The sequence below is a fragment of the Cervus canadensis genome, chromosome 6, assembly GCF_019320065.1.
Source record: "Cervus canadensis isolate Bull #8, Minnesota chromosome 6, ASM1932006v1, whole genome shotgun sequence".
NCBI lineage: Eukaryota > Metazoa > Chordata > Mammalia > Artiodactyla > Cervidae > Cervus > Cervus canadensis.
The window spans coordinates 20490482-20516245 of record NC_057391.1 but is presented as its reverse complement, the minus strand read 5'-3'; the positions used below and the strand labels follow the sequence as shown (position 1 = coordinate 20516245).

The window sequence follows — 25764 nt, the reverse complement described above, 5'->3', positions numbered from 1 at the left end:
CTATATGGGAAACATTTTTTTTTTCAATATGTATAAAATCTGTGACCTTTCCTTGGTCTTTCTGCTTGTTTCTTTTTTTTTTTTTTTTTCTGCTTTTTTCTAGTCTTTCTTTTGAAGACCTGTCGAAAGTCTCTCTCCTCTGTAGGACCTTCTAGCTGTCCGATCTTCAGCAGTCACTCTCACTCATAGCAATACCTTAACAGTCCTTCTCCACAAACTAATATTTTTGGATTTGTTGTTTGTTTTTCATTTTTTTTCCAGTTTTATTGAGAAATAATTGACATACCTCACTGTATAAGTTTAAGGCATACAGCATGACAGTTTGATTTACATACATTGTGAAATGATTATCACAGCAGGTTGGGCTAGCATCACCTTATACAGATACAGTAAAAAGAAACAAGAAAGGAAAAAATGTTTCTCCTTCAGATGAGAGCTCATAGGATTTACTCTCTTAACAACATTCCTATACATCATACAGCAATGTTAACTATAGTCAACAGGGGGTACATTACATCCTCAGTAATGACTTATGTTATAACTGGAAGTTAGTACCTCTTTTTAAAAATATAATCATATTTAGTTATTTTTGGGTGTGCTGGGTCTTCGTGACTGCGAAGGCTTTTTTCTAGTTGTGACGAGCAGGGGCTACTCTCTAGTTGTGGTGTGCAGGCTTCTCACTGGGGCGCTTCTCTCCTTGCAGACCATGGGCTCTACGGTGCCCAGTCTCAATAGTTGTTGCACACAGGCTTAGTTGCTCCGAGGCATGTGGGATTTTCCTGGATTAGGGGCTGAATTCCTGTCTCTTGCATTGACAGCTGGATTCTTTACCACTGAGCCACCAGGGAAGCCCCTAGAATTTTGTACCTCTTGATCATCTTCCTCCAACTCAGCCTTCTCCCGTTCTCCACCTCTGGTAACCGCAAGTCTGATCTCTTTTCCTATGAGTTTGCTTTTTAGATTTCACCTATAAGTGAGATTATACAGTATTTGTCTTTCTCTGGACAGACTAATGTTTATTAAGCTCTACCACATGCAGGGTACTTTACATATTAATATATTATCTTACCTAATGCTCAGGACATACTCTTGTGGGGTAGAACTTACTAATATGCCTATTTTGTAGATAGAAAACTGAGGTTAAGTGTTTTGAACAAAGTTATGCTTCAGCCGTATAGGAAGAGCCAGAATAAGACTCCATTTCTTCTGATTCTCAACCCATTGCCTTTTCTTTTACAATATAGTGTTTCCCCAAATGTGGTGTAAGGACCCTGGGGGCTCTCTTAGACTCTTTTAGGAAGTGTATGAGGATCTCCTCCATGTCTGTGTGAGATCAGATTTGACTTACTTTATTCAGTCAGAGTCACTTATTGTAAAATAATGCAGATATGAGAATCCAGCTGTCTTCTATTAAGTCAGATACCAAGGAGATTTGCAAAAATATAAAACAATATCACTTTTCTCATACATTCTTTTTGATTTGGAAAATACAGTTTTTTAATTAAAATGTATTATTTGATGTTAACACACGATGGACTTTCTTTTTTTTCATTTATTTTTATTAGTTGGAGGCTAATTACTTTACAATATTGTAGTGGTTTTTGCCATACATTGACATGAATCAGCCATGGATTTACATGTGTTCCCCATCCTGAACCCCCCTCCCACCTCTCTCCCCATCCCATCCCTCTGGGTCATCCCAGTGCACCATCCCTGAGCACTTGTCTCATGCATCCAACCTGGGCTGGCAATCTGTTTCACACATAATAGTATACATGTTTCAGTGCTATTCTATCAGATCATCCCACCCTCGCCTTCTCCCACAGAGTCCAAAAGTCTGTTCTATACATTTGTGTCTCTTTTTCTATCTTGCATATAGGGTTATTGTTACCATCTTTCTAAATCCCATATATATGTGTTAGTATACTGTATTGGTGTTTTTCTTTCTGGCTTACTTCACTCTGTATAATGGGCTCCAGTTTCATCCACCTCATTAGAACTGATTCAAATGTATTCTTTTTAATGGCCGAGTAATACTCCACTGTGTATATGTACCACAGCTTTCTTATCCATTCATCAGCTGATGGGCATCTAGGTTGCTTCTGTGTCCTGGCAAGTATAAACAGTGCTGCAATGAACATTGAGGTACACGTGTCTCTTTAAGTTCTGGTTTCCTCGGTGTGTATGCCCAGAAGTGGGATTGCTGGGTCATATGGCAGTTCTATTTCCAGTTTTTTAAGGAATCTCCACACTGTTCTCCATAGTGGCTGTACTAGTTTGCATTCCCACCAACAGTGTAAGAGGGTTCCCTTTTCTCCACACCCTCTCCAGCATTTATTGCTTATAGACTTTTGGATAGCAGCCATTCTGACTGGTGTGTAATGGTACCTCATTGTAGTTTTGATTTGCATTTCTCTGATAATGAGTGATGTTGAGCACCTTTTCAAGTGTTTGTTAGCCATCTGTATGTCTTCTTTGGAGAAATGTCTGTGTAGTTCCTTGGCCCATTTTTTTATTGGGTCATTTGTTTTTCTGGAATTGAGCTGTAAGAGCTGCTTGTATATTTTTGAGATTAATCCTTTGTCTGTTGCTTTGTTTGCTATTTTTCTCCCATTCTGAAGGCTGTCTTTTCACCTTGCTTATAGTTTCCTTTGTTGTGCAAAAGCTTTTAAGTTTCATTAGGTCCCATTTGTTTATTTTTGCTTTTATTTCCAATATTCTGGGAGGTGGGTCATAGAGGATCCTGCTGTGATTTATGTTGGAGAGTGTTTTGCCTATGTTCTCCTCTAGGGGTTTTATAGTTTCTGGTCTTACATTTAGATCTTTAATCCATTTTGAGTTTATTTTTGTGTATGGTGTCAGAAAGTGTTCTAGTTTCATTCTTTTACAAGTGGTTGACCAGTTTTCCCAGCACCACTTGTTAAAGAGGTTGTCTTTTTTCCATTGTATATTCTTGCCTCCTTTGTCGAAGATAAGGTGTCCATAGATACATGGATTTATCTCTGGGCTTTCTATTTTGTTCCATTGATCTATATTTCTGTCTTTGTGCCAGTACCATACTGTCTTGATGACTGGCTTTGTAATAGAGCCTGAAGTCAGGCAGGTTGATTCCTCCAGTTCCATTCTTCTTTCTCAAGATTGCTTTAGCTATTCGAGGTTTTTTGTATTTCCATACAAATTGTGAAATTATTTGTTCTAGTTCTGTGAAAAATACCGTTGGGAGCTTGATAGGGATTGCATTGAATCTATAGATTGCTTTGGGTAGTATACTCATTTTCACAATATTGATTCTTCCAATCCATGAACACGGTATACTTCTCCACCTATTTGTGTCCTCTTTGATTTCTATTTTTTTTCCTTGTTGATTTCTTTCATCAGTGTTTTATAGTTTTATATATATAGGTCTTTTGTTTCTTTAAGTAGTTATATTCCTAAGTATTTTATTCTTTTCATTGCAATGGTGAATGGTATTGTCTCCTTAATTTCTCTTTCTGTTTTCTCATTGTTAGTGTATAGGAATGCAAGGGATTTCTGTGTGTTAATTTTATATCCTGCAACTTTACTATATTCATTGATTAGCTCTAGTAATCTTCTGGTAGAGTCTTTAGGGTTTTCTATGTAGAGGATCATGTCATCTGCAAACAGTGAGAGTTTTACTTCTTCTTTCCTACCTGATTTCTTTTATTTCTTTTTTCTGCTCTGATTGCTGTGGCCAAAACTTCCAAAACTATGTTGAATAGTAGTGGTGAGAGTGGGCACCCTTGTCTTGTTCCTGATTTTAGGGGAAATGCTTTCAATTTTTCACCATTGAGGATAATGTTTGCTGTGGGTTTGTCATATTATTTTTATATTTTTATAAAATATTATTAAATTTTAAATAAATTATTAAAATTTATTATTTTGAAGTATGTTCCTTCTATTCCTGCTTTCTGGAGAGTTTTTATCATAAATGGATGTTGAATTTTGTCAAAGGTTTTTTCTGCATCTATTGAGATAATCATATGGTTTTTATCTTTCAATTTATTAATGTGTATTACATTGATTGATTTGTGGATATTAAAGAATCCTTGCATTCCTGGGATAAAGCCCACTTGGTCATGATGTATGATCTTTTTAATATGTTGTTGGATTCTGTTTGCTAGAATTTTGTTAAGGATTTTTGCATCTATGTTCATCAGTGAAATTGGCCTGTAGTTTTCTTTTTTTGTGACATCTTTGTCTGGTTTTGGTATTAGGGTGATGGTGGCCTCATAGAATGAGTTTGGAAGTTTACCTTCTTCTGCAATTTTCTGGAAGAGTTTGAGTAAGATAGGTGTTAGCTCTTCTCTAAATTTTTGGTAGAACTCAGCTGTGAAGCCATCTGGTCCTGGGCTTTTGTTTGCTGGAAGATTTTGATTTTTTTTTTTTCGATTTCCTTGCCTTGTGAGGGTCTGTTAAGATCTTCTATTTCTTCTGGTTCAGTTTTGGAAAGTTATACTTTTCTAAGAATTTGTCCATTTCTTCCAAGTTGTCCATTTTATTGGCATAGAGCTGCTGGTAGTAGTCTCTTATGATCCTTTGTATTTCAGTGTTGTCTGTTGTGATCTCTCCATTTTCATTTTTAATTTTGTTGATTTGGTTCTTCTCCCTTTGTTTATTGATGAGTCTGGCTAATGGTTTGTCAATTTTATTTACCTTTTCAAAGAACCAGCTTTTAGTTTTGTTGATTTTTGCTATGGTCTCTTTTGTTTCTTTTGCATTTATTTCTGCCCTAATTTTACGATTTCCTTCCTTCTACTAACCCTGGGGTTCTTCATTTCTTCCTTTTCTAGTTGCTTTAGGTGTAGAGTTAGGTTTTTTATTTGACTTTTTTCTTGTTTCTTGAGGTAAGCCTGTATTGCTATGAACCTTCCCTTTAGCACTGCTTTTACAGTGTCCCATAGGTTTTGGGTTGTTGTGTTTACATTTTCATTCGTTTCTATACATATTTTGATTTCTTTTTTTATTTCTTCTATGATTTGTTGGTTATTCAGAAGCGTGTTATTTAGCCTCCATATGTTGGAATTTTAAATAGTTTTTTTCCTGTAATTGAGATCTAATCTTACTGCATAGTGGTCAGAAAAGATGACTGGAATGATTTCAATTTTTTTGAATTTACCAAGGCTATATTTATGGCCCAGAATGTGATCTATTCTGGAGAAGGTTCTGTGTGCACTTGAGAAAAAGGTGAAATTGATTGTTTTGGGGTGAAATGTCCTATAGATATCAATTAGGTCTAGCTGGTCCATTGTGTCATTTAAAGTTTGTGTTTCCTTGTTAATTTTCTGTTTAGTTGATCTATCCATAGGTGTGAGTGGGGTATTAAAGTCTCCCACTATTATTGTGTTATTGTTAATTTCCCCTTTCATACTTGTTAGCATTTGCCTTACATATTGCGGTGCTCCTATGTTGGGTGCATATATATTTATAATTGTTATATCTTCTTCTAGGATTGATCCTTTGATCATTATGTAGTGTCCTTCTCTGTCTCTTTTCACAGCCTTTATTTTAAAGTCTATTTTATCTAATATGAGTATTGCGACTCCTGCTTTCTTTTGGTCTCCATTTGCGTGAAATATTTTTTTCCAGCCCTTCACTTTCAGTTTGTATGTGTCCCTTGTTTTGAGGTGGGTCTCTTGTAGACAGCATATATAGGGGTCTTGCTTTTGTGTCCATTCAGCCAGTCTTTGTCTTTTGGTTGGGGCATTCAACCCATTAACATTTAAGGTAATTATTGAGAAGTATGGTCCTGTTGCCATTTGCTTTGTTGTTTTGGGTTCGTGTTTATACAGCCTTTCTGTGTTTCCTGTCTAGAGAGGATCCTTTAGCATTTGTTGAAGAGCTGGTTTGGTGGTGCTGAATTCTCTCAACTTTTGCTTGTCTGTAAAGCTTTTGAGTTCTCCTTCATATCTGAATGAGATCCTTGCTGGGTGCAGTAATCTGGGTTGTAGGTTATTCTCTTTCATTACTTTAAGTATGTCCTGCCGTTCCCTTCTGGCCTGAAGAGTTTCTATTGAAAGGTCAACTGTTATCCTTATGGGAATCCCTTTGTGTGTTATTTGTTGTTTCTCCCTTGCTGCTTTTAATATTTGTTCTTTGTGTTTGATCTTTGTTAATTTGATTAATATGTGTCTTGGGGTGTTTCACCTTGGGTTTATCCTGTTTGGGACTCTCTGGGTTTCTTGGACTTGTGTGACTATTTCCTTCCCCATTTTAGGGACGTTTTCAGCTATTATCTCCTCGAGTATTTTCTCATGGCCTTTCTTCTTGTCTTCTTCTTCTGGGACTCCTATGATTCGAATGTTGGGGCATTTCACATTGTCCCAGAGGTCCCTGAGGTTGTCCTCATTTCTTTTGATTCTTTTTTCTTTTTTCCTCTCTGCTTCATTTATTTCCACCATTTTATCTTCTACCTCACTTATCCTATCTTCTGCCTCCATTATTCTACTGTTGGTTCCCTCCAGAGTGTTTTTTATCTCATTTATTGCATTATTCATTTTTAATTGGCTCTGGACTTATTTTTTAAATGAATTAATAAATTTAAAAAAATTTTTTCATTTTTATTTACTTATTTTTAATTTTTTAAAAAACTTTTTATTTGTACTGAGGTATAGCCAATTAACAATGTTGTGATACTTTCAAGTGAACAGTGAAGAGACTCAGCCATATATACATGTATCCACTCTCCCCTGAATTCCCGTCCCATCCAGGCTGCCACATAACAATGAGCAGAGTTCCATGTGCTATACAGTAGGTCCTTGTTGGTCATCCATTTTAAATATAGCAGTGTGTACATGTTCATCCCAAACTCCCTAACTATACCTGCCCCTTATCCTCTCCACCCCCACCCCTGCAACCATAAGCTCCTTCTGGAAGTCTGTTTCTGTTTTGTAAGCAAGTTCATTTGTATAATTTCTTTTTAGATTCCACATGTAAGGGATGTCATAGGATAGTCTTCTTCTCTCTCTGGCTTACTTCATTCATTATGATGCTCTCTAGGTCCACCCAAGTTGCTGCAAATGGCATTATTTCATTCTTTTTAATGGCTAAGTAATAGTTTCATTTATTTCATTCTTCTTAATGGCTGAGTAATATTTCCATTTAATATTACTGGATACTGGAAAGTACCACATCTTCTTTATCCATTACTCTGTTGATGGGCATTTAGGTTGCTTCCATGTCTTGCCTATCGTAAACAGTACTGTAATGAACATTGGGGTGCATGTTTTCTTGGTTTTTTAAACCTTTTTTGATCGGGAAAATATTCAGCTTCTTAAATATTGTGAATGTCTGGACTGTCAGACACATCATCTCAGCATGTAAATGTCAAACCACATTTCAAAGCCAAATGTAATTTACTTGGATTTTTTCTTTGCTTTTCTCTAACAAGGACAACTGAAACCACTCTATGTTGTATTAGTTTCTTCAGTTTTTAAAATAATATTCAAGTAAACTTCCAGCAATTATCTTCAACTTTTTCTGAATAAAAAGTTCCCATTCTTAAGGCTTGGGCCTCCCTGGTGGTCCAGTGGCTAAGACTCACACTCTCAATGCAGTGGACCAGGGTTTGATCTCTAGTCAGGGAGCTAGATCGCACATGCCACAACTAAGACCCAGTGCAGCCAAATAAATATATATTTTTTAAAAAGACAGGCTTTAAAAAAAAAAAGACAAGCTTTTAATTCATTTACTTAATATTACTCAGTGGCATTTTATCTGTAGTAGGAAGAGGAAAATAAAATTTCAAGGAATGTTAGAAAACCATTTAAGCCTTCCTCTGCTGCCTCCTTACATGTGACATGTTCATAAAGCTCTTTTAAAAGACAAATATCATATGATATCATTTTTTATGGAATCTAAAAAAACATATAGATGAACTTACTTACAAAACAGAAATAGACCTCCAGACATGAAAATAAACTTATGGTGGGGAAGAGGGGAGGGGATAAATTAGGACTTTGGGATTAACATATATACACTACCATATATAAAACAGATAACCAACAAGAACCTACTGTATAGTACAGAGAACTATTTTGTAATATTACAAAATATTAGTATTTTGTAATAATCTATAAGGAAAAAGACTCTGAAAAAGAATGTATATCACTGTGGTGTATCCCTGAAATTAATACAACATATACTTCAAGAAAAAAAAATTTTTATAGAGCACTTTCAGTTCTATGTTTGCCACTAGGGATTGAGTTCTGCTTTTATAAAACTGAGATCTAATCAAGATCATATTTAAATATCAAAGCAGTTGTGACTAACTAGAGCTCAGATACTGCCTAACTCCATCTCGGCAAAGAATTATATTGAAAAAACCTCCGTATTTAAGTAAAACCGAATAATTTATTTTTCCTGATATCCTTCAGGAAAAGACTGATGATAGTGTCTCAGTTTTAATTTTTAATATCAGAAATATCTATACATAAAGCTTAACATAAATAAAATCTCTTTTGGTGTCCTTAAAAATCATAGAGTAAAGGAGTCCACAGACTGAGAACACATGCTTTACAACCAGCGGCCCTCTGATGTTGTAGATAAGATTTAAACATGCTGCCCAATGGGGTGATGAAATTCAAGGCCTGGACGACAGGCACCTTAAAGAAGTGAATGTAAAATGACACAGAGACCTTTTCTAGTTGGAATGATAATGGGGAAACAGAACTAGAGGTGGGCCTCCAAAATGATAGGATTTTTCCAGCAGAAGATAGAACCAGCCAGGTAGATAGAACCATAGCAAGCACAGAAAAGCATGGAAGGGTGAGTAAGCCCACTGGGGAGGCGGCTTAGGGTGAGTAGAAAATGTGTGTGGTGGGAAAAGTCTGGAAAGTCGAGCTGCACCGTGAGGGTTTTTTTTTTTTTTTTTGCGGGTTCTTTTTTTTTTTTCTTTTTTTTTTTTGCTGGTTCTTATCTTTTTTTTTTCCCCATGCTTTTTCTTTTTTACCGTGAGGGCTTGAATCCCCAGCTCAGCCACGTGTGCTATGTTTGGTACACAGTAGGGTGAACTGATATAGTTTCAACAGAGAAATGACAACATGATGCGAAAATCACAAACTATCTGTGAACAGCAAATCAGAATCATAAAAATTAGCCTGGCAGTGTTGTATGAGAGGAGGAAGAGTTGGGACAATTTGCAGGGACACAGAATGAGGACCTGAGTTGGGGTGGGGGTGGGGGCAGGGGAAGGGTGCCTGTCAGGCATGCTGACAGGTCTCACAAAGTGGCAGGATTCTGGGGAGATCTTCTGGTTCAGGGCCTGGCTCCTGCTGGGTGGTCTGGAATCTCTGGAGAGCCCTGGTCTTGTTCTTTGGATAACTCTCTTCTAAACTCTGGGTTAATCATTTATGATCACTTTATATTCTTTCTTCAGCAGGCATAGTACATTTAGGTCTTTCTACATTCCACTTGTACTTTTCTGAGACCAGGCCTTAGCCACTTTGTGGCTGGACCTCGGCCACTTTGAATAGAAAAGATTTTTTAGGGTAAATTCTTTCTACAGGTTGGCAACCTCATTCATGATAAGTTGACTCCTATAGTTTCACTTTCTCAAGATATAAGGAGACCTGCCAGTTCCTTTAACAAAACCTAGCCCAGTTCCTTTAAAATGAGTATTATGCATAGAGTTTATGGGGTGCAGGGCCCCCCTTGGGGACACCAGGTTCCCCTTTGTGTGGGGCTGAGGGAGAATGGAGACAAGGTCACTCCCTTGAGACCTGGATATTCACCCTTCCTTGAGGACCTTGAGAGGACAGACTTTGCTTGTCCAAGAACCTCTTAGTTTCCTTCCAGAGAGCAAGCCTATGTTCTGGAGGTGACTTACTTTGCCTCTCATTATGGAGGAAGAATCAACAAGTCTTGGTTCTTTTGTTTTTGGCCAGGCTTCGGGGCTTGCAGGGATCTGGAACCTGGGCCCGGCAGTGAAAGTGGCAAGTCCCAACCACTGGACCCCCAGGGAATTCCCAGCATGACTTGGTTCTTGATCAGATGTGGTAAAAGGCAAGTCAAGAGAGACAGAGGTGTGGGAGAATGAAGGAGAGACTGTAAAGGCAAATCTTTTCCAAAAAGTGTGAGGGGGAGAGGTTCAAAGCAGGTCCAAGATGCTAACCCTCAGCTCTCACTCAGCTCCTCCACTTGCCCTCCCCTTTCACCTCCACAATAGAGAAGTTTCTGCCTACTAACCTTCAGTCACTGTGAAGAAGGAAAGGGCCAAGACCAACCGCATAGTGCTCCCTCCAGGTGCACTGAACACTCTTCATGCCCCTTTCCCACTTTGTGTCCCTCAAACCGTGGAACTGTTTTGAAAAACTTTTTCTACCAAATTACATTCATAAGCTCAGAAATTAATTCATTTTTTCATGAAATAGCTAGAATGAATATACTGATTTACTATAATACCAAAAAACGCAAAGGCGCTTGAGCTAGATACATATGCAATGATATCCAGTGAAACATTTTTGTAATAGAGCAAATTGGGAACAATCTAAATATCCATCATGAAGGGAAGTTAAATTATGATACAGCCATACTTTAACAATAATATGAGCTGATGAGTCTGTACGCTTGTTTGCATATTTTTAGAAAAAAGTCTGGTGCTATATGCACCAAATTGGTTGCTCTGAGGAGGTGAATAGGAGTAATGGGGGGGGGGGTGTTAGAGGGTGTGGGGTTCAGTCTTTTACACTGTGCACTTCTTTTATTTATTTATTTGGCTGTGTCAGGTCTTAGTTGCAGCACGTGAGATCCTTGAGGCCTCAGTAGTTATAGTGCACAGGTTTAGCTAAACCTGCTCTGGGGCATGTGGGAATCTTGATTTCCAGACCAGGAATCAAACCCACGCCCCTCTGCTGCAAGGCAGATTCTGAACCACTGGACCACCAGGGAAGTCCCTGTGTACTTTTGTTTTTAATTTTTAAAAAATTTTTTTCAAAGCACAGAATTTCTTTTTCAGCCTATGAAGATTTTTTTTAAGTAGCTTATGCAGCACTGTGGCAGGCAAATGTTCAGTTTTCATTAGGCTTTTAGAAACAGAAGAAACACCTAACTGTCCATCCCCATGCCATTTAGGGAGCTTAGGCTGGGAACGACTGCCTTAGAAGCCATTTTGCTTTCTCATGCGGTTGGGTTTCTAAACATTTCTCCAACACCAGCTTTCCAGAATTTTGATTGAAGCCATGGGACATGTTTCTGGAATTTTATTCACTTAAGATGACAAAGAAGGCTTTCTTTGGTACGTGATTTGCTCTTTCCTAACTCCATGCCTTCACATACTACTCCTTCCCTTGTCTCCATCTTTGTCAGTTTTTCCAGAATTCTGTCCCAAACTTGCCTGTACAAATCTGAATCAAATCTGCCTTTCCTTACCACGGCTCTACCTTATGATTCCTGATTCAATTCTCTTGGTTTCTAGTGACAAATTTATTTGCACTTTCTGTTACTTGATATCCTTAGGTGTTTTTTGTGTGTCTATAATTGTCTATAGGTTATGAATATTGAGGACAGGGTCCATTTCTTTTTTCATTATTATCCTTATTATTTCAAATACCTAAATCTAGGATGGTTCAAGATGAACACCTAATTAAATGAGGAAATATTGAATGCCATAGTAAATTATCAGGAAGAACTGTTTTGAGATTATTGATATTCATTTCCAGATGCTAGCTACAAAAGGAAAATGTGCTTTTATCTATGAGATTCAGCAGTTGCCACCTTAACCAAGAATCAAACTCAGCATAAGTAATAGTGAGATATTCTGACCTGATATGGCTCTAGGGTGATGTAATGTGAAGTACGTAATATCATCTCTTAAGTATTCTTTGCAAGAATGCTTAAAGTGAATCTAATAAAGCCTGAAGACCTACTTCCAGTTTACAGGAAATGTAGGCTTATAGCACTATGTCCAACAGAATTTTCTGCAATGATGTAAATGTTATCTGTCTGCACTAATACAGTAATCACCAACCTACTGAAAGTTTCATTTTATTTCATTTTAATTAAATTTAAATAGCTACTTATGGCTAGTGGCTACTATATTGGACAGGAAAGGAACAACTTCACAACACAGGAAATATACAATGGGACATTCCAAAAGGTAGCTGGAGATGGGAATACCAGACCACCTGACCTGCCTCTTGAGAAACCTGTATGCAGGTCAGGAAGAAACAGTTAGAACTGGACATGGAACAACAGACTGGTTCCAAATAGGAAAAGGAGTATGTCAAGGCTGTATATTGTCACCTGCTTATTTAACTTATATGCAGAGTACATCATGAGAAACGCTGGGCTGGAAGAAGCACAGCTGGAGTCAAGATTGCCGGGAGAAATATCAATAACCTCAGATATGCAGATGACACCACCCTTACGGCAGAAAGTGAAGAAGAACTAAAGAGCTTCTTGATGAAAGTGAAAGAGGAGAATGAGAAAGTTGGCTTAAAGCTCAACATTCAGAAAACTAAGATCATGGCATCTGGTCCCATCACTTTATGGCAAATAGATTGGGAAACAGTGGAAACAGTGGCTGACCTTATCTTTTGAGGCTCCAAAATCACTGCAGATGGTGACTGCAGCCATGAAATTAAAAGATGCTTAATCCTTGGAAGGAAAGTTGTGACCAACCTAGACAGCATATTAAAAAGGAGAGACATTACTTTGCCAACAAAGGTCCATCTAGTCAAGGCTATGGTTTTTCCAGTAGTCATGTATGGATGTGAGAGTTGGACTATAAAGAAAGCTGAGTGCTGAAGAATTGGTGCTTTCGAACTGTGGTATTGGAGAAGACTCTTCAGAGTCCCTTGGACTGCAAGGAGAACCAACCAGTCCATCCTAAAGGAGATCAGGCCTGGGTGTTCATTGGAAGGACTGATGCTGAAGCTGAAACTCCAACACTTTGGCCACCTGATGCGAAGAGCTGACTCATTTGAAAAGACCCTGATGCTGGGAAAGATTGAGGGCAGGAGGAGAAGGGGATGACAGAGGATGAGATGGTTGGATGGCATCACCGACGCAACGGACATGAGTTTGGGTAGGCTCCGGGAGTTGGTGATGGACAGGGCGGCCTGGCGTGCTGCAGTTCATGGGGTTGCAAAGAGCTGGACACAACCGAGCGACTGAACTGAACTGAATATTCAAATGTTATGTATTAATCTTTCTTAGAACCTAGACCAAGAAAAAAAAACTAGAGAAATCTGAATATGACCTGAATAATAACTATTATGAAATTATTGATTTTTCCCTAGTTTTTGGCTGCAGTGCTCAAGATCTTAATTCCCAAACTAGGGATGGAACCCAAGCCCCCTATAGTGGAAGTGCAGCATTTTAACCACTGGACCACTATTTTATTAGTTATACAGGGAGTGCCCTTATGTTTAGGAGTTGCTTGCTTAAGTGTTTACAGAATGAAATGTCAGAATGTCTGCAACTATTAGAAAATGACTCAGGAAAAAAAAAAGTCTACATAACTCTATCTATAAAGAGAGAGTGGGCTTCCCTGGTAGCTCAGTTGATAAAGAATCCTGCCTGAAATGCAGTTGACCCCGGTTCAATCCCTGGGTGGGGAAGATCCCCTGGAGAAGGAACCACAACCTACTCCAGTACTCTTGCCTTGAGAATCCCATGGACAGAGGAGCCTGGTGGGCTACAGTCCATGGGGTTGCAAAAAGTCAGACACAACTTAGCAACTAAACCGCTGTAAAAAGAGAGGAGGGAGGAGATGAAAGAGAGAAAGAAAAGCAAAATGTTATTCATTGTTGAATATAGGTTAAGAGTATCCTGGTACCATGAAAAGATGCTCAATATTGCTAATTATTAGTGAAATACAAATCAAAACTACAGTGAAGTATAATCTCACATGGTCAGAATGGCCATCATCAAAAAATCTACAAACAGTAAATGCTGGAGAGGATGTGGAGAAAAGGGAAACTTCTTGTGCTATTGGTAGGAATGTAGATTGATACCAGCCACTGTGGAGAAGAGTATGGAAATTCCTTTAAAAACTAAGAATAGAGTTACCATATGATCCATCAATCCCATTCCTATGCATATATCTGGAAAAGATGAAAACTCTAATTAAAAAAGATACACTTGGGACTTCCCTGGTGGTCCAGTAGCTAAGACTCCACAGTCCCAATGCAGGGGGCCTGGGTTCGATCCCTGGTCAGGGAACTAGATCCCATGTGCCGCAACTAAGAATTCGAGGGCCGCAACTAAGGTTCAGTGCAGTCAAATAAATTTAAAAAAAAAAAGAAAAGATACATGTACCCCAATGTTCATAGGAGCTCTATTCACAATAGCCAACATGTAGAAGCAACATAAATGTCTATCAACAGATGAATGAATAAAGATGTGACACATATATGTATACATATATTACTCAGCCATAAAAAAATGAACGAAAAATGACATTTGTAGCAACATGGATGGACCTAGAGATTATTATGCTAAGTGAAGTAAATTGGAAAGAGAAAGACAAATATCATGATATCACTTATTTGTGAAATCTAAAACAGTGATCCAAATGAATTTATTTACAAAACAGAGACAGACTCAAAGATATAGAAAACAGTCATATGGTTATCAAAGGGAAAGGGGGGGGAGATAGGAGTTTGGGATTAACAGATACACACTACTATATGTGTAAAATAGATAAAAAAAACAAGGACCAACTGTATGAACAGGAAGGCTGAATCACTTTTTGCTGCACACTTGAAACTAACACAACATTGTAAATCAACTATAACTTAAAGATTGAAGAAAGAAACTTCCTTGGTGGTCCAGGTAAGACCCTGCGTTTCCAATGGAGGGGGCACAGGTTCAAACTAAGATCCCACATGCCACGTGGAGCAACCCAAAAATAAAAACATTTTAAAAGTTTAAAAATAAAAATTGAAGAATAAAGAGTATCCTGGTGCTTATCATACTATTCTTTCAACTTTTCTGTAGGTTTGAAAACATTTCCCTGAAACAGGCTAAAATTTATACATATAACTAAGCAATATGGACTGTTTTAGTTTTTTTTTTTTTTTAAATATACATTTATTTATTTATTTATTTGACTGCATGAGGTCTTAGTTACAGCACATGGGATCTTATTCCCTGACCAGGGTTTGAACCCGGGCCCCCTGCATTGGGAGCACAGAGTCCTAGCCACTGAACCACCAGGGAAGTCCCCCTGTTTTAGTTTTTACATTAATCTATATTGGGCTGACCCCACAAGCCTGCAAACCTCATAGTAACCCAGCCTTGAAACCAAAGAAAGAGCCCAGAGACAGTGACAGAGACATCAGTGACTTCTTGGACAGGGAATTTTATACATCCACAGCCAAGGGTGCTAGAGAGACAGCCGCCACCCCTGCAATGGCAGAGGGCAGGCCGGACATGGCAGCAGTCCTCACTACTTGGGGGAGGAGGAGATTACCATTTATAGGGGGAATTAAGTCAGGCTGGCTCATCAGTTACCAGGGAAACCAGTAGCTGGGCCACATCCCTCCCAGCCCCTCAGGTTAACAACCTTAGAAAGACAGATGTTTTTCTTAAATAAGCTAGCAGGCGGAGCCCTTCTGATCTACGGGGTGAGCAGGTTCATGTGAGTCAGATGCAGGTGCAGGAGGCACTGGTCAAGCAGGGGAGGTTCAGAAAGCAAGAGAACAGCTATCTTGAATGGCCTGACCATACAATCTAATTGCTTGTTCATTTTGTGTGGGCCAGCATTTATAGATAAATGGAAGTAAGCACAATTTACAGAAAAACTTAAAGCTGAGTCAGTGACCTTAATTTTACCTATGATCAATCCAAAACCATCATTATATGATCTTAGCAAAAGACTGTCTTGAGACAGTCTCCCCGGAAAGTGGTTTGAGAAGCTGAGTAGGGCCTTCTAAATGAGGGTGGTCTTGGGCTTCTGCTTGTAGTAACCCCCAACCTCGTCATGTTTTTTAAAGCTGACATCTTTATTTCCTGTTCAGATTTTTTTTTGAAGTGGGTTCCCCCACCAGGGATTGAACCCACCCCCTCTTAGAGTGGAAGCATGGAGTCTTAACCACTGGACCACCAGGGAGGTCCCCTGTAGTCCCCACCAGTCAGGACCCTGCCTTTTTCTAAGCTAAACAGACCAGGGAACTTGGTTCCTCAGGGTAATCTCCCACCCTCTGCTCTCAGAGAAAGAAGTGACCCTCAAACCACATCAGAGGGAAGCGAGAACACAAATGCCTTGTCCCTTCCTGTAACCTAGCTGGGTGCCCAGCAGCTTTATCATACCTGCCCCACTTAGAGCCACAGTGACAGAATAGTTCCCTATCCATTTGAGCGTCTAGTACTAGTCTGGAGACTAATTCTTCAAGAGCAAGCCCAGTTTTAGTCCACTTCTGCTGTCTAAGGATGAAGCCTCTAAAACCCCACATGCCAGGCTGGCCCTTTTAGCCCTCACCCTTCCAGTAAGCATTATGGAGCCATCTCTGCATGCACTCAACTCTCCCTCCTTATCCATATAGACTTTGATGTTCTTATTCCATCTTTGTCCAAACGAAAATGATTAAAGGCCTAAGGTATAACATCATCACTTTATTTAGGAGATAATCAAATAGGATACAGGGCTGACACAAATCACTGTACATAAAGTGATACAAATCGGTTACATTTTCTAGAAGAGACTCAGTCATAGTAAACAAGAAAAACCAGAAGAGTGCCTAAAGGACTATAGTGTTTTGGACAAGTGTCCCCACACGCCCTTGAGTGAAGGTGGCCTCTGGTGGAGGTGGTCCTTTCAGCAGGAAGACAAGGAGACGGTTCCTCTGCAGAGGCCAAGCCTCCCGGCCCCACCCACGCTCAGCGGTAGGCCTTGTTGAACTCCTGGAGGGTCCAGCGCCTGTTCTCAGTTGCCTGCTTGAGTTGGGTGTACTCTTTCACCAGCTTGTCAAACTCCTCCCCGAGGACCTCATAGGTGTTCAGGACCTGTCTGGACTTCTCCATATCCTGCTCTTGTAGGCGAATGGCCCCCTCCAAACGGTCCCTAAGAACCCAGGCACAGGAGATACAACATAAGGATCTGGCTCCTCAGAAAAGTACCCAAAAATGGTACGGCACAAAAATGAATGAGTCTGGAGGGTGTGGGGTGTGTGGAAGAGCTGTATCAGGCTTTTGGGAGTTCTCACCTAATGAGACGATGAACTTCCACTTTTTCAGTGGTGTAAGTGTCAGACAAAATCTTTAGCTCTTCCATCCTGACCAGGGGAGGAAAGAAATGTCAAGCTGAGGATCCTGGACAGCAGCAGACTTAGGAATGGGACATAGGACCTGCCCGTGGTCAACGTATGGGTTGAGCAGTGACAAGATAGGCAAAGTCATTCCAAATTCCTGAGCAATTTAGCTCACAGTAAAGCACCTATTTCAGAAGGCTTTAAAATGAAAGACCCAAGAATGTTGGCAGCTTTAGAGTAATCCAGAGGCTAACAGTGCGATGTGACATTTACTGTACCCCCACAGGGTGTCAGGCAGAGAGGAAACTGCTGAGGGAGAGGGTTGGAGGGGTGGGGTGTGAGATGGAGTCTCTCAGAGCCACAGGGGTCACAGCTCACCGCAGCTTAAGGATCATGGCGCTGCACTTGATCTCCAGGTACTGGGCATTGATGCGGTCCAGCTCGGACTGAGTCTTCAGCCGGTGCTCCTGAAGAAGCCTCTGCAGCAAGGCCAGGCAGCGCAGTAGCACCTGAGCCCCCAGGAGGCAGGAGGAAGAGGGCAGCCACAAAAGACAGCAGAAAAGAAGGCAGATCAGAAATCCCTGACTTAGGAATTCCCTAACAGTCCAGTGGTTAAGACTCTGTGCTCCCACTGCAGGGGGCACGGGTTCGATGCCTGGTCGAGGAAGATCCATATGCCACTCGGCATGACCAAAAAAAATCCCTGGCTTCCCTCGAGGGGCCCCTGGGGTCAGGGTAAAAGAGTAGGAAGGCCACCCCACTGCCCTGACAGACCTGGGAGTAGGTGGCACTCTTCTTCTCCAGCAGCACCATCTGCTCCTTCTGCTGGCTCTTGGCAGCCTGGCACTGCTGCTTCTCACCTGCCAGAACCTCGGCGAGGTTCCACACCTTTGCTGCTTTCAGGGTTTCACTGTCCAAATCTGGGCAAAGAAACAGCATGCTGGATGGGAAAACCCTAACTGCTCCTGTCTTTTAAAAGCCATGTCTCAGTACCCCTCTCCTACATCCAGCCCTACAGATTCTGTCTTCCTTACAGGTTTTCTTCTGATGGCCTGATAAAAACAACCCAGTTCTCATAATTGTTCTCTCCATCTGCCTGCAATCCTTGGGTCAGGAAGATCCCCTGGAGAAGGGTATTCTTGCCTGAAGAATTCCATGGACAGAGGAGCCTGGCGGTCACAAACAGCCCCACACAACTGAGTGACTTCACTTTCATTCTTACTCTGAATTTCAGATATGGCCCTTGATTCTTAAACCACAGAAATAAAACAAGAGGCTTCCCTGGTGGCTCAGTGGTAAAGAATCTGCCTGCCAATGCAGGAGATGTGGGTTCCATCCCTGGGTGGGTAAGGTCCCCTGGAGAAGGAAATGGCAACCCACTCCAGTATCCTTGCCTGGGAAGTGGACAGAGAAGCCTGGTGGGCAACAGTCCTTGGGGTTGCAAAGAGTTGGACACGACTTAGCAACTAAACAACAAAGGCAAGGTGGACACCTATTAGCCTGAACTTTCCTCCCTATTTCATTGCGATTCTCTTGAGAAGAACTCATCCTTCCCTGTAGCAAGAGGACACTGCCACTCCGCACCTGGCCGAACGAAGGGAATCCACACAAAATTCCTCACTCTTATTCTACCAGGAAGGGAGCAAAAAAGTAAGCATTTCCAATGCTTCCCAGCTTCTTTCCCAAATCTAAAATTCAACATTGTTCTCAAAAGAGCAGACCAGGAACCCTGAAGGCCAGCCATGAACAGGACACAGCCGGCATGCACCTGAACTGGGATTGTGGTAGCAGAGCACAGTGAAGCATTTCTTCTTGAGCTGCTCCTCCACTTCCAGTGGGAGCCGGGCTCTCATCCACACAAAATCCTGCAGCCACAGAAGAGAAGAGGGAGATGCAGACAGACAGCTGGAACCCAGAAGACCCAGTCAATGAATACGTGATGATAACAATCTCAATGATAACCAAAAAAACATGCATCGAGAGTCATCAGGGAGATTTAATTTTAAGTCACCAGGGAGATTAATGTTAGCAAAGGCCACAATGGCTGTCAAGATCCCATGCTGATGAAAATGTGGGGACCTAGGACACAGGAAGCGCCTCTCTGCAGTTTGGCAGTATGTACCAGTGTGTTCTGTGTGTGTGGCCTGTGACCTGGTGATCCCACTTTAAGCACTAACACTTGGGAAATAATCATACAAAGACACATATGAACTAGTATGTTCCTATCATTGTGGTTTCTACCAGCAAAAATGTGGAGACAACCTTAAATTAATATCCATCAATAAGGGCAAGCAAATTATGCTACATCTATACAATGAAATCCATCTGTGATTAAAACTGGTGATATATAATAAGGACACTGAGCACTAACTCTATGCCTGGATACTGTGCAGAGAGTGCTTTAGGAAGGGGAGAGGAATAAATTAGGATCTTGGGATTATCATATACATACTACTATATATAAAATACATTACTAACAAGGACCTACTTATGGCCCAGGGAACTCCAGTATTTTATAATAACCCTTAAGGGAAAAGACTGAGAAAGAATTGATATAAGGCTTAACTGAATCACTTTTCTACATATCTGAAACTAACACAACATTATAAATCAACTATACTTCAATTACAAAAAAAGAAGAGTGCCTTAGAAGGTATCATCTTGTTTACAGTAATTTGAAAATAATCATATACTTGAAAAAAAAAGTCCAAAATATATTTCAAAAGTAATTTCAAAAGTAATTTGAAAATAATCATATACTTGAAAAAAAGTCCAAAACATATTGAGTGAAAATAGATTACATTCTATATATGCACAGGATGTGTAATACCATTTATTGGGTTAGCCATAAAGTTTGTTCAGGCTTTTCCACAACATCTCACGGAAAAACCCAAATGAGCTTTTTGGCCAACCCAGTATGTCAAGTTGTATATAATAATACTGCATTTATTTCTAGATTTAGTATTTCAGCTCTTACTTTCTTCCTTGTAATGTTTTTCTTTCTTATTTACTTAAATTCTACCACCACGAACAAGTGTCATTCTCACAGAAAGTTTACCCATGAGATGTTTCAATACATGGGAGAATTTAAGCCATTTCCCTTCTTTGGTCCCAATATCTGTACCCCCCCCCCACCCCTAACCTCTGAGGGTGGCATGAGCTCCAAAAGGTCCGCCTTCTCCAGCCCTAGCAGTGGAGGCACCTCCCTCTCCTGGCTGGGACCTAAGAGCCGTGTCAGCTCGGTCACGAGTAACCGCTGTTCAAGGGTCTCATGAAACTGGGAGAGAGAATAAAAAGCAAAAAGAAGTTACTATAAAACTTTTCCCATTCCACCTCCTCCATCCTCATGAGCAGTTCTTCACATATCTTCAAAGACCCCAAACATGTCATCCCCTTTAGATAACTTTCTAGCTGCCAGTGCTTTCTCCTGTCAATCTTTCTTTTCAAAACCCTGACAACACACTCACCTCTTTCCCCATAACTACAGTCCCTGTCTTTCTTGATACCCATGACTCAAAACTCCTATTTCCCCCATACCATAGAATCAAAGGAAGCCATAGCTGTCCTCGTCATTCCTACAGCTGGTACCAGCGCTTACTTCATGTTTCCTGCCTCACCTTTCTGTCCTCAGAAGTTAAATCCGTATCTTGTGCCTTCACATAGTAGTCCACAAGTAGCTCCTGAATGACTCTCTGTAAAATCTCAGACCTTAACCATGTTGTCTTATGCAGTCGAACGTCCTTCCACGCCTAGAAAAACGAAAAAATCCCAGGTGGGAGCCCCTCTCTCTCAGAAGATTTTTTCCTTCCTCCCAGTCAGCCCTCCTCCCAGGCCCCTTACCCGGGCCTGCTCCTTCGCCAGCGTGAGGCTTAAACCACTCTCGTCCACGTGTTGTGAGAGACTCAGCAGCAGTTGGCTGAAGTGTGGGTTCTGTAATAGGTCCTCTTCACTCAGGTTACAAGGAGGAAGCTGTTTGCTGCACACTTAATGAGACGTCCCCCGTAGGGATCAAAAAACAAAGATAATAGTATGGATTCAATTTATATAATTGAGCATAAGATATGGGAAGGTAAGGGTCAGTAGCTCAGTCATGTCCATGTTCAGTGGACATACTCAGGCTCAGTCATGAGGATTCTTTGCAACCTCATGGACTATAACCCACCAGGCTCCTGTCCATGGAATTTCCCAAGCAAGAATACTGGAATGGGTTGCCATTGCCTATTCCAGGGGATTCTCCCAAACCCGAGTTCAAAGCAGCATCTCCCGAGGCTTCTGCATTGGCAGGCAGATTCTTTACCACTGAGCCACCTGGGAAGTCCCCATAATTGAGCATAACTCTCAGCTTAATACTCACTTCCAAAAAAACCCTTAGGTTTTTGGTAGGGAAGTTTTCTAAATCAAATGAAATTTTTTAAAAAATAGGGAATTCACTGGTGGTCCAATGGTTAGAACTTCATAGTTTCACTGCCAACGGCCTGGGGTTCAATCCCTGGTCAAGGAACTAAGATCCCTCAAGCCTTGTGGCACAAGTAAAGAATTTAAAAATCCACAAATAAACTAAAGGCAGTTCTCAAAGTAACAAGCACTTTATATTATATACAAGGATGTTAATCAAGAATTAGAGAATGAGCCTTAAAAAAATCTAAGATCCTAGAAAATGGAAATACAGTTGGAAAATATTAGGCAAAAAGAATCAAGAATAAGAGACTCTTTGGTAGGATTCACCACAGTACCTAAAATGCCTCATTCACACATAATAACTAGAGTTTTTGGGGATGGAAAAAAAACAACACATGTACAGTTCCAACTTTGGATGTGATCTCTGGTCGCATAAGCAAGACTGAGAGAGGGTATATTCTTAAGAGTAAATAAAAAATTTAACTAACCAAATTCTCCTTATTGTAAATAGACTGAGTACCCCAGGTGGATGCAGAACAGTACATGCATGAGAAAAAGTGCAAGCCAGGTTATTGTTCAATTGCTAAGTCATGTCTCTTTATGACTCCATGGACTGCAGCACGCCAGGCTCTTCTGTCCTCCACTATCTCCCAGAGTTTGCTCAAATTCATGTCCATTGAATCAGTGATGCTATCTAACCATCTCATTCTCTGCCACCTCATGATCCTTTTGCCTTCAATCTTTCCCAGCATCAGGGCCTTTTCCTTTGAGTCAGCTCTTCACATCAGGTGGCCAAAGTATTGGAGCTTTAGCAACAGTCCTTCCGGTGAATATTCAGGGTTGATTTCCTTTAGGATTGATTGGTTTGATCTCCATGCAGTCCAAGGGATTCTCAAGAGTCTTCTCTAGCCCCACCAGTGAAAGCATCAGTTCGTTGGCTCTCAGCCTTCTTTATGGTCCAACTCTCACATCTATACATGACTGGACAAACCATAGCTTTGACTAGATGGACCTTTGTCAGCAAAGTGATGTCTTTACTTTTTAATATATTGTCTAAGTTTATCATAGCCAGATTCCATATGTTCAAGGGGCTTTTTTTTTCCATGTTTTCCCACATGCTTTCTACTGGGGTCTTCTATTTTACTTTCACATACCAAACATATGTTAATTCTTTGGACCATCATACCAAAGTCCTTTTATAAAATTAAAAGTTTCTTTTTTTTCTCCCAAAGCATTAAAAAATCAATATGGAAATTATCAAAATATAGAAGATTTCCATTTTCAAAGGACTCAAGATAGAGAAAACATCTGAAATAGGCAAAGAATTCAAATATGGAAGGATTCTGAGATTTTAGAGGATAAGATATAAGAAAATTAAAGACACAGCTTTCGGGAGCAGTGTCTCAGAGCCATCTGAGATACTGCCTCCCAGGCTGCAGTCCTCATTTTGCCCCAAATAAAACCTAACTCACAACTCAAAAATAAATAAATAAATAAATAAAGACACAGCTTTCAAAAGTTCACTGGCCAACCTTGTCATCAGGATATGCTTGCTAACACAGCATGGGAACATCTTGAAATTTTCGTCTATTGCACTAGTAGGTACTGAACAGGCATTTGTATAATCTGTCTTTCAATAAGAGAATGTTTAAGAATCTTCAAGGATTCTAGTTTCCCTAGAAACTTAGGCTTCTGTGAGAGAAACCATACTGGTGAACATTATAAATCCTTTTTATTTTTTGGCCGCACCTTGAGACATCTTAGTTCCCCAACCAGGGGTTGAACACGGGCCACAGCAGTGAAAGTGCCAAGTCCTAACCACTGAACCACCAAGGAATCTTCCCTTTTTATTATAGAAGACAATACCCTAGAAAACACCATTTGGGGACTTCCCTGGTGGTCCAATGGTTAAGAATTTGCCTGCCAATGCAGTGGCCATGGGTTCAATCCCTGGTCTGGGAAGATTCCACATGCCGCAGGGCAGCTAAGCCATGTGCCACAACTACTGAAGCCTGCATGCCCTAGAGCCTGTGTTCTGCAACAAGAGAAGCCACCGCAATGAGAAGTCCTTGCACCCCAACTAGGGAAAGACCACATGCAGCAATGAAGCCCCAGCACAGCCAAAATTAAATAATTACTTACTTTAAAAAAAAAAAAAAAAAAAGACCACTCTGGATAATAATTCTCCAAACCTCTTGCAAACGGCTGCCTTTACCTTGTTGTAGTACTTCCATCCCTTCTCCAGGTGAGCAGAAATCCCCGGATGCCATCTACTTTTCTGGTGATTCTTATCTGTCCAACTGAGTAAAAGAAAGCAAAAAGATAAATAAACTGGCTTGGCTGCCCCAGAGAGACAACTACATTTGGTTCAAATTTCTGTTGTCTACAAGCTGGGGAGGAGGAACACCTCTTACAGGGAGAGACTATATCACACATCCTGGGTCCTCTCTGAAGAGAAAGGACCTTGGGAAATAAAACTTTCCAATTCACTAAACAGAAGGATGCCCCCCTGCCCCCCTACCATTATGTCTAAGGTTAAAACTTGAGCCGCTGCTTTCTAGTTATGAGTGAACTGGGGAAGGGGAGAGGGGAGAAATCAGTGTTTTTTTTTCCTCCAAATAACTCAGCTATCAAATTCCACAAGAGTTACTTGTGCTTCTTTAACTTGTCCTTTCATCTGAGATCTGTTGGTAGTTTTTGATCATTAACTCTAGAAACATCCTTCAGGAGTGACACATCATTCCACACTTGAACGAAAACAACTGGTTTTCACATAACAGCATTAGGAAAGAGCACCTGGAGCAAAGAGCATGACAGGAAGACTGACAGGGAGGTCAGTGCCAGGAGAGGAACGCAAAGGTGTGTTCATGTGGCTGAGGCCTGGACACGTGAGGCCGCAGTGGTTTGTCAGAACACCGAGTGTGCTGAAAACAGTGCCAGCAACACAAAGAGGAGGTAAAGATGGACACAGTTTGGACTCTGCAGACAAAACTTTCCCCTTGACATTATTCCCCTCTTTTTTTTGCTCCAACCCTCCTCTCTGTAAGGTATCAAACTCTTAAAGAACAGACATAGGTTATTATGATTTAACACTTCATGTTCACAGAACATTTGGTTTACTTCCTGGTTTTATGAGGAACATCAAAGTAACTACTCATTTGTTTTGTAACATGGTCTAGAGGGGGACGCAGCTGAGGAGTCAGAATACTTAAGACTTAATTTGCAGCTTAGCCCAGTAGCTTCTGTGTGAATTTAAGGGAAATGCTTTTTTGTGCCCAACTTTTTCCCACCTTCAAAACTGAGATAACGACTCCTGCCTTGGATGAGACATTAAGAATTAATAACACAATCAACTTGTCAACAAAAGCCACTACTTAGTTAAGCTCAGTGTTTTAGCGATTCTGTTTATCAAGGATCTAAGCCTGTAAATAAATTCTGCAGGCGCAACCTTCGCTCACGGAAATGAGGACCAACCCAAATTTCAAAAAAGTCAGCTGTTCTTCCCTCCCTAGAGGAACTGCCCACTTGGGGTTTTTAGGGTGCTTTTCTTGACCCTTTTAAAGTGTTACAGGGCGTGAACGGTGGCGGCAATCAGGCTCGATTCTCCACCCTTTGCACTCAGACGTGTTAAAGCGCTGCTACAAGGACCCAAGCATTTAAATGTTCTGACTCAGGCGTCTTTTAAATTCTTAGAGCTGTCTTTACACGCTGCACTGAACGTTAAATTGATTTTACAGGTATTTTCACAAGATGTGACCCTTACAGGGCCCGAGATGAATCAAAATGCGGAGCGGGCTCTCCGGCGCCTACTTTCCTTCCGTCTGGGTAGCCAAGGATTCCCAAGGGCGAGGGCGGTCTCGGCGGTCGGAGACCGGGGACTGGCCGGCTTGACTCTCCCAGCGCTCCTCCTCCCCGCAGCGCCGCCCGCCGACCCTCCGGGGCAAACCTGCAGAGCAAGGGGCAGCTGAAGCTCCCGAGGCAGTGCCGAGGGGGCTGAGGCGGGCAGGTGGGCCGGCGGTGGCCGCAACCCTGGACCGCCGCCCGCGCCCGGGCTCCGAAACCTCTCGATCCTGCCCGGCGCTGGGGCTGCGGGAAGCTAGGCCTGGGCAGACAGCGCGGGAGGTCGGGGGAGGGGAACCGGCCCCAAACGCCCAGG

The 25764-nt window shown here is 41.0% G+C and overlaps 1 protein-coding gene, 1 long non-coding RNA gene and 1 other non-coding gene across 6 annotated transcripts in view; 1 reads left to right on the top strand and 2 right to left on the bottom strand.

The window, feature by feature from the left end:
- The window catches only part of LOC122443214, a 24325-nt gene extending 5900 nt beyond the window's left edge, over window positions 1-18425 (top strand). The window contains exon 3 of the long non-coding RNA XR_006269950.1: window positions 18247-18425. This is a non-coding gene — a long non-coding RNA (uncharacterized LOC122443214). The remainder of the gene's footprint in view (window positions 1-18246) is intronic.
- Window positions 15108-15180, bottom strand: TRNAG-CCC. Its single transcript has one exon. It is a non-coding gene; the product is annotated as a tRNA-Gly (tRNA).
- Window positions 16556-25764, bottom strand: HAUS4 (HAUS augmin like complex subunit 4). Of its 4 annotated transcripts, none has more exons than XM_043471196.1 (10): window positions 25372-25764; window positions 23824-23908; window positions 21051-21193; window positions 20828-20959; window positions 20353-20487; window positions 18979-19075; window positions 17985-18130; window positions 17589-17719; window positions 17166-17234; window positions 16556-17023 (listed from the first exon to the last, which is right to left on the bottom strand). In XM_043471196.1, the coding sequence occupies exons 2-10, from the start codon at window positions 23876-23878 to the stop codon at window positions 16840-16842; spliced, it is 1092 nt and encodes a 363-aa protein (XP_043327131.1). In that variant the 5' UTR covers window positions 23879-23908; window positions 25372-25764; the 3' UTR covers window positions 16556-16839. The 4 variants fall into 4 exon arrangements, with proteins under 4 accessions (XP_043327131.1, XP_043327129.1, XP_043327132.1 ...); XM_043471194.1 differs by having other exon boundaries at window positions 25555-25693; XM_043471197.1 differs by having other exon boundaries at window positions 25419-25553.